The 12,187-nt window shown below is 43.0% G+C and overlaps 1 protein-coding gene across 1 annotated transcript; it reads right to left on the bottom strand.

The window, feature by feature from the left end:
* Nucleotides 1–5,164: 5,164 nt before the first annotated feature.
* On the bottom strand, nucleotides 5,165–5,413 carry CTXN2 (cortexin 2). The gene has a single exon (XM_068410802.1). The coding sequence runs from the start codon at nucleotides 5,411–5,413 to the stop codon at nucleotides 5,165–5,167; it is 249 nt and encodes an 82-aa protein (XP_068266903.1).
* Between the last annotated feature and the right edge of the window lie 6,774 nt (nucleotides 5,414–12,187).

Genomic DNA, 12,187 nt, shown 5'->3' with positions numbered 1-12,187 from the left:
TCCTCTAGTTTCAATCTGTTCTCTGAAAACCCACAAAGGAGCAGAGTGACACAGTGAGCAACTTTGATATGTGCCTTGGTAGTTTTGAATCATTGTTCAGATGATTGTGCCATACAGTAATAGAGTGAACCTTGCCATCGAACTTTAAGTCACGCTTTTACAACATCATATTAAAACCACCTTTGCTAACATCTTTGACAGTGATTCTTTAAGCGATCTAAATCACCCATTCACAACAAATTGGCATAGTCAGCAGGATCCTAAATCAGGATTTGTGACACCATCTATAAAAAATGGGCTTTGTATCAGATTCTAAGTACCTAAAACTGATTTTCAAATACAGTATTTCTTTTAATAATGCAATGTTTAATTGAAGCCTGTAAAAGTGTAGGCAGTACAGGGGATGTGACACAAGATTCCATGAAGTCCATTTACTATTTATGTTCCATGTGTATTTCTCTTATAGGCTAGAATTAAATTTGCATGAAAAGCTTGAATCAAATACATCTTCTAAAATGAACTACAAAAGCTAGGCTTTAACTTTTCAGTAGTTCCAGGACGGTGACAATTTATGAGCAGGCAATTAAGATATAGCAAATTGTTCATTTTTTATGTAAATAAAATTAATGTAATATGAAGGAATAAATAGACAACTGAAACGGATCCAAAAATAGCATTGGGTTTTCTAAATTATAATGGAGGAAATAAATAACTATGATAAAGTAGTAGTCATTGAGAAATATTAACAATAGTCCTAGGCATTGGAAGGTTCCTAGAATTTTACACTCAATTTTACATTTGTACACTCAAAACACCCTTTAAGATGATTTGAAATAATTTGTAGCAAGTTATAAAATCACACAGGTTAGAAGGGACCTTGGGAGCTTATCTAGTCCAACCTCCCACTCAAAGCAGAGGGAACATTGAATGTAAATCAGGTTACTTAGGGGTTTCACCGGTCAGGTCTTGACATCCTCCAAGGACAAATTCCACAACCTGCCTTGTCAGCCTATTCTAATACTTAATTGTCCTTATAGTGTTGGTTTTTTTTTTTCTCTGTATATCCAGTTGGAACCTTCCGAGTGTGTCACTCTATGACCATCATCTTTCACTCTCCTGCTGTGCACCTCAGTAAAGAGCATGGCTCTGTATTGTCAGTAACCTCCTTGTAAGTATTGGGGGGGGCTGCTTAGGTTTCCCTAATGCCTTTTCTTCTTCTGGTTAAACAAGCCCCGTTTCCTCATAGGGCAAATGCTCCTACCCCGACCATCTTGGTGGCCCTCCATCAGACACACACAAGTTTATCAATATCTTTCTTACATGGGCAGGTGGGGGGGGTAGGTAGGTAGAAGCTGGGTTCCAGGTGCAGTCTGATGTGTGTTGAATAGAGGGGAATGATCACTTTGCTTGATCTACTGGGTATGGTTAACACAGCCCAGGACACTGTTCACCTTCATTGCTCCCAGGGCATGGTGCTGACTCCTCTGTAGCCTGCTGCTCACCACGTCCCTTCCAGGAGAGTTGCTCCCTGCCAGTGACACCCCAGCCTGTGTGGTGCAGGGGTTTAGTCTGTCTGAGGTACAGGATTTGCATTTGTCCTTGTTGAATGTCATGAGATTCCTGTTGGCCCGTTCCTCTAGCCTAAGTCCCTCTGAGTGGCAGCCCATACAGAGGTGAACATATGATAGCTGTACAACCTGCTTCCCACCTCCACTTTCCCACACAGACCCCCTCAAAAAAAACAAACAAGCAAACAAAAACCCCAAGAACAAAAGAGGTACTTATACTTCAGTGGGTTAAGTACCTTTGCAGCAACTTGCAGGATGGCGTAGATGGCCCTGAAATGAGCTACTGAAACAATGGCAATCCATATGTCTTGAAACATATTTCTAGGGAGATAAGGGAGTATGATTGTATAGACCTGTATAATTCAGTAGGATGATCAATATTATTATTATGACTACTACACATTTCTGTTCATAGATAGTAGTCTGCTTCCTTCAGCCTTTTAAAGTTGTAAGGAAGTGTTTCATCTTCAGGCATGGAGGAGCAAAAACAAATCTTTTGTCATTAAGGTCAGTGAAACTAGGTTTGTTTCCATCTCCATGACTGAATCAAATCTTGATTCTTCGATGACAATGAGACTTTTGCTACCAAGTAAAATGATTCTGTAATTTCACTGTCTTATTTCCATAATATTACTATTTTACTAGGAAAAGAAAAGTTTCTTACCTTTCTGCTGTTCTTGAAAATACTACTTTGATTTTCACAGTGTATTTCCAGAGGTCTCTTGACTCTTACTTACCATTAATTTTGTGTTTAGTATTCTAGCATTGTGCATAAATAATCAAGTTTACCTTATTCGGGATAGTTTAACTTACCATTCGATCCTGTGTTTTTAGGGAAGAACAGTCTGCCTCCTTTATTCATGCATGTAGCGTGTCCCTCTCTTTGAGGCATTACAGGCTCTACCTTATTGGCCAGATTTTTCTCCTGCTTAATATACTGAATAGACCATCCAATCCTTCTCTTTCAAAACATTTCTAGATGGTGATTTAGAGAGGCATTCTAGCTTGTTAACTATTAACCTGCAAATGTACCTATCCATTACAATCACTGGGTTTATGGTATTGCAAAATTTCTAAGGGGGCCTGAAAATACTTTTGTTATCTCTATTTCCCTCCCAGCTATGCCTGATTCTGTGCACAGAGCGTGATCTCTCTATTTTTCAGTTCTGCATATATAGAAATAGAGATAACAAGAGTTCAGGCTTCTGCTCTGCGCATTTTATGCAGAAGAGATTCCAGTGAAGTCAGTGGGATCAGTCATTGGTGAGTCCCCTTGTCCTATATGCATTTTTGAGCCATTTGCTCCTAACCCAGTTCAAAGTTTTACTCTGTATATTTAAAGAAAACCTTTGAAAAATTATGTTCTGTGTATTCTTTCTGGGAAGGCTGACCCCCTTGTCTTTTGGGGGTGCAGAGATGGACGGGCAGGAAATGATGAAGCTTTGTAATCATAAGGGAATTTGATAATTGCTTCCATCAATAGATTGGGTCAACAACCAAAGTAGTAAGACAGTATTGGGGTTCTTTGGGTATGTTTACTGTGTTTGCTGTATAGTTTAGAGATAGCTGAACTATATTTAACCCAGATTAACTGAAGTACCTTCAGCACTCTAACCTGAGAGCACGGAGCTCAGCTGTGCTGATTAGGTGTACGTAAGAAGAATGGCAGTGTCAGGTCTCTGCAGTGGACGATCCTATCCAGCAATAACAGATCACATGAATCAGTGTACTGATATCTACCTTTGATTCTGCGGTTAAATTAACTAGGATAAATGCAAGATACTGAATCTCTGAGGGTCTGACATTTTTTCTTATGCAGAATCTGAAGCAGTTTAAAAGCTCTTACAGTCACAAAATTGTTTATGTTTTATAATTCAAATGGACCAGTGTAGATTAGTGTTGGCTGTTCCTCTGTTACATTCTTCAGACAGGAGATTCATGTCCTTCCCTGAACAATCAAGTATTTAATGTTCCAAATGGCACTTGAGGTCTGCTCTTCCACTGGCTGCCTCTGCTTAGTATGTAGGGCAAAAGGGACAATATGTATTTTTCAGAATACATGCAAAAGAAACTAACTGCTGTAACTGATCTCCTTGTCTTTGCTCCTCGTTGCAAACAGAGCTGTTTAGCAAAAGCGACATTGCTTAATATTTGGATGCCAACCTTCTTAAAAACTGAATTGAATTTCTGTCAAGTACTGTCACGCTTGCTAAACAGCTGTCTATATGAGGGTGACCGTGAATACCCAGATTTGAGTCTCTGCTTTCACTGTTAGTTCTTCTGCCTTGCTACGATTTCCTATGACCAATTCTTCAGTTTGACAGTCCAGAGCATACACTGTGCACAGTTGTAGGAGTACAAACAGAAGAACCAGCTGTGAAGAGGGGCTGGAGAGTATAGAGATCTCCAGTCAGCTCTGGACCCCCGTCCCTTTCGAGGGCTGGGTACAAATGGGTATGCAGTATGACTGTCTCTTCTTTGGCCTTGCCAAGCTGGTGTAATTACTGCTGGGAGCTGTTAACCAGACTGTTTAAGTTCCGGTTTAAACTGAATCATCTTCCGTAACCAAGTGGAGTAAAAAATTGGCATGCCTTGACCAATTCAGCTAGACTGTAAGACTGGTTACTTAACATCTACTTTTTCTCTTTCACCTAAAACTGTTAACAATATAGGAGATATTGGTGGACTGGGACTGTGGTGGTGTTGGTTCAGACTGGAGTTCTGAGCAGGTAATATATTTTGTATTGCTGAATGTTTGTAGAATCAAAAATTTCCTTAATGATGTTTGTTTCCCTTCCACTAATTCTACTTGACTTTCTGTTGCTGTAGAGTAGGAGAAGGGAGACCTATCAAAAAATACTCTCATATAAGCAGGAAGGAATAGAACTACGCACTGTTTGCAAAGGAACACAAAGGAACACATCAAGTTTCACACAGGAGACGCAACGTACACTTTCCTTATAAACAATCAACAGTACAGTACCTGCTCTTCTGGGAAGGTGAGAGGTGAGTTAACAATTGATGTGATCTTTATGTTTCCTGTTAGTTCCTTATTATTGGTAGTGTGTGGACCAACTCTTGTTCCTCTCATCTTAGCAATGTGGACACACACAGCTTGCAAGCACCTCCTCTGAGCCACAACCGTTTGTTGTCCTCCACTTTTGTATTCTCAGTATACAAGCACAGTCTCTGAGCTTCAGAAAATTGTGTCAGATGAGGAGGGGAGGGAGTTACCACTTAAGCATTAGCCATTCATGAGCCTGTCTTTTGTCCATTTCTACACAGGAGAAAAGAGATCCTCCTCTGAAAAGGCAGGTATCATCTGATTCTTAAAATACTTTTTGGCCATGATAACTTCCTAGTGAATTGTTTATTGTGGTATTTCTTTGCTGTTAAACATTTCTTATCTACCATTCCACTATTCCTCAAATAAAAGCAACATAAAGTGCCTTTTGAGTTTGCAACAAATATTTATTTAACAAAATGGATGCCACCAACATATCTCTAGAATGCAGGTTATGTATAACAAATGTAACAACAGTTGGTTTCCAAAATGAAATCAACATCAAATTTAAGGCAGGTTATTCTGTGAATTTTCATGCAAGAGCATATTCAAATGTTCCTTTATCCAACCCCTCAACTTCATCTTCCCAAGTAGAAGAAGGCATACTACTGTAGGGGTCTAGCAAGATTTTGAAGCATCTGATAATTAGAAGTCCCAAGAAAACACACAAAATCCCCACAAAGGCAAAGCCAGTTTTTTGCTCTAAAGTCAGAGGGAAGGCAGACATTTCATTGACACTCATGCTGGCTGAAGTGTTGCTGCAGTAATTACTGCTCATCATTTGGCATCACATCTTGGTGACTCTGTGGGATTTTCACCTCGGTTGCTTCTTTGCCTGCATAGAAAAGTAGAATCAGTTTGGTTAGGTCTAAATGGAAGTGTGTATATTGGAGCTGTAGCATATGAACATTTGGAAATGAAAACCAGCTTGGATTTCAGTAGTGTCCTGTTGTTTTTTCACATTTAAATGAATGGGCTAAAATTGCAACTTTTAGCCTCTACATACCATCCACTTACTGGCCTCTGTTATGAGACAGCAAACTCACAATTTTCTGGCTTTCTGTCTCCTCAAAACAGAGCAATTTCAGCACATGCCTGTTGCAAACAGTGTTTTGTCAGACTGGGTACAAGCCTACAGATTCTGATTAGGCAATACTCACCAAGGTCTCCACCTGGAGAAAACAGTTTATATTCTGAAATGGCTTTACACCTCGATCCTTAAACTAGTTAAACTCACATTGACCTGAGAGGGAATTTCAGTGAAATAATGTGAATTTTGCTCCTGTAATTTAGCTTATAAATCTAAATAAATAGATCCAACTTGTAAAATAAAACATTGTGTGTGCAATTTTAGCGAAGTCTTGGGCTCCATTTTCAGAAAAATGCTGTGTGCATTTTGAGCTTGTCAGAAAGTGAGCATATTGGTAAAATTGCCCCTTCACCTTCCTCTCTACATGTCTGCTCTTGTGTATGAGGGAAAATTGGTGAGTGAAGAGATAACAGAAGTAAATTCCCTTCCCCTAAGCCTTGCTCTCATTTATTTCTTCTCCTTGGTCTTCCTCATTAAATACATACATATCCTGCCATTTTTACAGGCATAGTAAACAGTAGGTCTGAACATGTTCCTCATGGAGCTCAGGGGACTGACCCTGATTTGTGTCCTATGGATGCAGGATGCTCGAGCATCTCCACCCCACCACTGCCACCAGGAGAGCTCTGTGTGTTTCCAGACAGGAGAGACTCTTCTTTTTGTCTTTTTAAGGAAATCTTATGTATAGATTTCAGTCTGGGGTGGGTATCGTTTTGCTTTATTTTAGGTTTTCCATGAGATATTGAAATCTTATCTTTCTTTTGTCTCTACAGACAGCAGGAGAATTGGAAGGACTGAGACATCAGAAGTGCCAAAGGACAAAGGCATTTTTATTCTAAGGTTGGAGCTTGAGGTTTTTTGGCTCTTGTTAACACCTATTTAACTAACGCGCCTCAGGGGAAAATGCTTTTTGTTAACAATTCAACCGTCTTTCGCCCCAGGGAATTCCCAGTATCCATTTATTTCTTTGGCAGAGTAATTAGGCCACTCAGAGCTGTGCGCTGCCATGGCTACACTGCTTCAGGTACCTGCGCTGCTAGCCACTTTAAAGGGAGCTCCAGTATCTCTACTCTGTACTGCAGTCATGGCCAAAAGTAGCCATATCCTGAGTCAGCCTACAATTAATAACAACAGAAAAAGTAAAAATAAGATGTGGTATTCCTGAGAAGACAGAAATGGACAGAACTTTTATCTTGCTTGGTGTCTCCTTTCTCACTTCAGAATTTGTGGGATTTTTGAATATTATCCTAAAGAATGAAAATTTTAAAGCAAGGATTAAAAGGGCAAGGCACAAGTCTCTTTCTTTTTGCAATAACCTTCAATACAGTAGGTATTAAACAATATGGTTTCCTGTTACAGTCTTTACACATTTGCCAGAGCATAACAACCAACATTCTATTTATTCTATAGAGATGTGTATGAGATCCTTCCTTGATTTGAATGATATTCAGCTCTTTGGGTCATACTGTTTTAATTCCTGTTAAGTTGGAGAAAAGATCCAGATATAGCCTATGGGAATTAAAAGTAATGTCAACAGCAATCAATATTTATTTTCTGAAAACATATTGTAGCTAAAGTCCACCTGCTGTACAGATTTTCATTGGGCATACTTCCAATTTTTCTATTAAGTTTGACCTTATGTAGGAAAAAAAAATCATAGACAGTTCAGTATGACACATCAGTTGATTTGAACAACAGTCAGTCACGGAAAAAAATTACCTTCCAAAAGTCCTAGGACACTGAGTTATAAAAATTAAATTAAAGGCCTATACAGAAAAATGGTATGTAGACACTACCTGGGAAAGCCAGACACAAAAACCCAGATTGCTATCTTGAAAGACATGGAGAGAAATCTTAGGGATGGGCTGGCCATGGAGAACCCTGCATTTGAGATGAGTCCAGAGAAATACATATGTGTTTGAGGTGACATTTCTTCACTATAGAGAGTCATATTCCAAGAATATGACTTCCAGTCTTACTAATTTTGCAGGTTACACACTGGAATTAGAGGGATTTGTTTGTATATTATGTGCTTGTCAGGAGATGTTATGGGACAGATCTCAGTGCAAAGCTTGACTGATGCTGAAACATGGAGTGGTAAGAAATGGACATCTTCGTCTTATTTGGCAAGAGTTTGGCTGAAACAGCTGCATGAGAAAACAGTGGGCATTTTGCTTGGGGGGGATTTGGTTCTGGGAAACTCTAATATGCAGCTTCGTGTTCTTCTCTTCCTTGTCCTGAATTTCAGGAATTGTAATTGAAGCCTTAAAGTTCACAGAACATTTTGCTCTAATTATGTATCCCCAAAACTGTGGTACCAAGACTGATGCTGAGTGCCTTTTTATTGTTTTCACATTTTAGTGCTGCATACAGGTTAGATGTCCTCTCCCAGTTAGTCAGATATCCTTTCATTTGTTGCAGTGTATGTGTCAAGTGAGTCAGAACACTGTGAACACTAACTAACATGGCCTGGATCCAAAAATCCTTGAAGATAACGTTTAGGGCAGTGTGATGGGGACAGGCATTAGATCAGTTAGAATCTGCAGAGTCATTTTGTAGGGGCTGGCCTCAAACTGATCTCTTTTGACTTTTTTTTATAGGTCAAGACTCTACTCATCCTTTATTCATTGCCTGTATAAAAACACTACCAGAAAGAAAGGCTCCTAAACATCCTGCTGTGAAATAAAAGGCCGTTGGAGGACCTTGTGAGGCCAGAAGAAACAATCCGAGTCCTAGAGAAAATAGGAATGAGGAAAATAGCCTAGCACATAGACCACTGAGGTAAGGAGAACGGAGGTATGAGCTGGCTGCAACTGCGCAGGGTGAAGGGGAACAACATGGGCGCTAAGTATTGTGAGGCAGCTGGAAGAAAGATGTTGAAATTCTTAACATTCTAGCAGCATCACCAGCCCAACTCTGCTAATGTTTGCTGTGGATCGAAGATCCCAGCCCCAGCTCTTCGGTGGTTTGGGTGTCACTTTTTTCAGACCTAGCCTTCATCCTCATGCTTTCAGAGATACTGAGCAGATTAAGAAAGTAGCCAGCAAGTGTTAAATAAGACTTGCTCAATAATCTTCCTTGTATTTTGGGTTTCAGTCCTTGCCTCACAGAATCTCCTATAGGTTGGTTTTTTTTTTGTAATGGCTCAGTACTGGAAATGAGTACCTTTAACGTCTGCTCAAGCTGGGAGCATTCATCCTCTTGGCATGATTAAGCCTCAGGTGCCTGAAAACTCACTTCATAAACGATAGTGTGTAACAAAATGGACTAAATCAGTTGCCATCTGTTCTCCCCTTGGATGTCTGCAGCGCAGCTGCTGGTTCATGGATCTGGTCATTCTGAAGGTACTTCAAATAGCTTCAGTCCCGGGCTTGTGTTTAAGTGACAGCAAACCTGACTTGAAAAGGTGTTGGTGTGGTTAGGGACATAAACTGGCATCCTCTGGGAGTTAGAGAAGCATCTCATTTGCACTTAACTATCTGGTCAAGGAAACTGAACTGTATTCCAGGAATGCTATTACAGGAATTGGGCATAGGAGGTGGTAGCGTGAAAGATTTAGCAATGGAGAAGACCTAATGAAATAGAAATCAGCACGAATTTGGAATTCTCCAAAGGGTCTGAGCTGAGTTAACAACACATGGCCAGAAATGCTGCAAAACCAGCTCAGTGACCACGCAGCCAACCTGTCATGCTCACGGGCCCACTGCATGCCTGTATTCTCTAAACTGCTGGGGAGAAGAGTCTTCAGGGTAAGGTTTCTAAGACAACATACAGGGAGGTGTAAGGTGGGAAGGCCAGGGCATGGATGCCCAGCAAATGAAGGCAAGGCTAACTGTTCTGCAAGGATAGCGAAGCCCCACAGAAACATGGTCTTTTTGCAGCACGGTAACTCAGGGTGCAGGCAACACTTTTTCACATAAACAGCATTCCCCTGCAAGGAAGCAGCAGCCAGTGACATTTCCAGCCTCCAGACAAGGAATGAATTGCAGAAATGAGATTTTATCCGTAGTAAATACGCAAGCCTGGAGTCTCCATTGGACAACAGCTCCTGTGCTGTGAATTCATATATCTAGATTTGGATAACAGAGAGAGGCAAGAAAATAAAACGTTCACTAGCATCATCCTTAACTTGCGAACGTGGAAAAGTGTTGCCTGCTTCCCCGGGGATGGAGGCTGTGAGAGACCGCGCACCTGCAAAGCAGTTGTTGCTGTAGGATTGCAGCACCGGCCCCGCTTCCCCGGGAGGGCAGCTTTACGCGTTCACCCCCCCTCTGCCCCCCGGCCCCACCCCCACCCCCAAGGGGTGCCTCTCGCCCGCGGGGGTGCGGGCCGGGCCGGGCGGTGCCGCAAGGTCAGCCCCGCCGCGCCTCCCGCCCGCCGCGCCCCCCGCGCTACGAACCCTTCTCCTCCGCGCCCGCGCTGCCCATGGTGGCGGATCGCGGAGCTTTCCGCGGCTCCGGGCCCGGCTCGCCAGCTGTCAAAAGCCCAGGCTGGAGCCCCGACGGCTCGCACGGCTCCAGCCCCGGGAGACGCGGGAGGGGGGGTCCCGGGCGGCGGGGGCGGCTCGCCCGGGCTCCCCTCGCCGCACCGCCCCGCCGGGAGATGCTCAAACCACCTTAATTAAAAAATTAAACACGGCCGCTGCTGCTACCGCCTCCTCCTCCTCTCCGCCCGCCCCCTTCCATCGCTATTCAGCCGTGCTCCTCTCCAGCCCCCCTTTGCACGGATTAATCTGAGGAGCGTGGAAACTTCCTGCAAAACACTACGTGCGGCGCATCGGTAAGGGCCCGGCCCCGGGCCGCTGCGGAGCGGTGCGGGAGCGGCGCCCCTCTCCGCTCTCCCGCCGCTCAGGCCGGGTGGCGGGGCCTCGCAGGCCGGGTGGTCCCTGCAGCGATGGAGGACCGGGCTGCGGTACCCGCAGGAGCGCGGCTGACGGTCTGCGGGCCCCGGTACCGGCCGGCGGTGAGCAGCGCAGCCCCGCCACCGGTGCGGAGCAGGACCTGTAGAGCCGCACTGGGTGCAGCGGGGCCGTTCTGCTCGGCGGAAAACAGGCACCGTGCCATCAGCGAGCAGGGTTTCACATGCTGATGCTGAGTTGCTGTGCGTGCTGCGCGAAAAGCCTCTGAGGCTGCACCTGCAGTGTGGGCTGGGGTCCTCCCAGTAGCTTTACCGGTGATGACGGTTAAAGCATAGAAGATGTGGTGACATACGGCTGGGAGCAGCTGTAGGCGTGGACGCTTTGTATCCTCTCATTAGCTGTGTTTAGCTGATGCTGGTTGTATATTAGGGAGGCTTCTATTTGCCACAACAGCAGGTGTTTAAGGTGGATAAGGAAAGAGGATTTCTTTTCCCAAAGCGGGATCTGTATATTGCACTAATAAACAGCAAATCTGTTTTAAATGATAGTGATTCCATATTTGTATGCCACCCTGGTGGATACACCCCTGCAGGGATGCACGTGGGTCAGTGGAACAGGACTGTATCATAGTACCACGCATGGTGAGATTTTTGAAGGCTACTGTAGAGCTATTAGCAGAATTTCTTCTGTAGCAAATAATTTTAAAACTCCACATGTTTCTTGCTACATGCAGTAACACTAGGATAGGTTAAACCTTTTTTTTCCTAATACAAGCTGGGAAAATGTTTTTGTATGGCCTGCCATTTTAATGCCTGATTCTTCTGCTGTGTCTGCAGTGGGCTTCTTAAGCACTAGGTAGTCTCAAAAAAAAGCTTTCTCCTGCTAGTAGAACTAATGGTTAACTATGCTCTCACTAACGTTATTAGTTTGATCTTCTAATGTTGCAGCATCAGTCATGTGGTAAACAATGTCTGTTGCTGAAATTACAAGTCAAGCTCATTTTTGAAGTGCCTCTCATATTTAAAGATCCATGAAAAGTTTATAAATAGATTGTTTTAAATAGTATAAGATTGTGCTTTCAGAATATGTATATAAGGAGCCTCTTCTGTGCCGGAGGAGTTCTAGTTTTCTTTTTTAGCCCTGTCCCTGATTTACTTGGAGCCCCATGAAGGTCTCTCGCTAGAGGGAAACTGCTGTGGGGATTTGGGGATTAGCAAACACACAAAGGCTCAGAATTTCATGGTGCCCCCCTAGCCTAGCACAACTGTTTTGGGAGAGTGACATAAATTCAGGCTTTTCCGATAATTGTTGAGCATTGCTATGCTTGGAGAACCTTACTGTAAGTAGGTCTTGGGTGTAGCCAGGACCACCATGTCTGCTCTGGCTGGGAATGGGGGACAATATTGTCAGCAGAAATACATAACCTCTGAGTGGGTGCGTCTTGCTGCTTCTGTCAGATTTTGGACATGGATGCTGGGTCTTTCACTACCATTTTTCCTCTAAAAGGTTTACTTGTGGGATCTTCCTCCCTATAGATATGATATTATCCCTTCCTCTCATTATTCTTGTAGGAGTGAATGTTAAGAGACTTTTTTTAACAGTTAAAT

This window comes from Nyctibius grandis, chromosome 11, assembly GCF_013368605.1.
Source record: "Nyctibius grandis isolate bNycGra1 chromosome 11, bNycGra1.pri, whole genome shotgun sequence".
Lineage (NCBI taxonomy): Eukaryota > Metazoa > Chordata > Aves > Nyctibiiformes > Nyctibiidae > Nyctibius > Nyctibius grandis.
The sequence above is the reverse complement of the archived record's forward strand: the minus strand, read 5'-3'. Positions and strand labels throughout refer to the sequence as shown.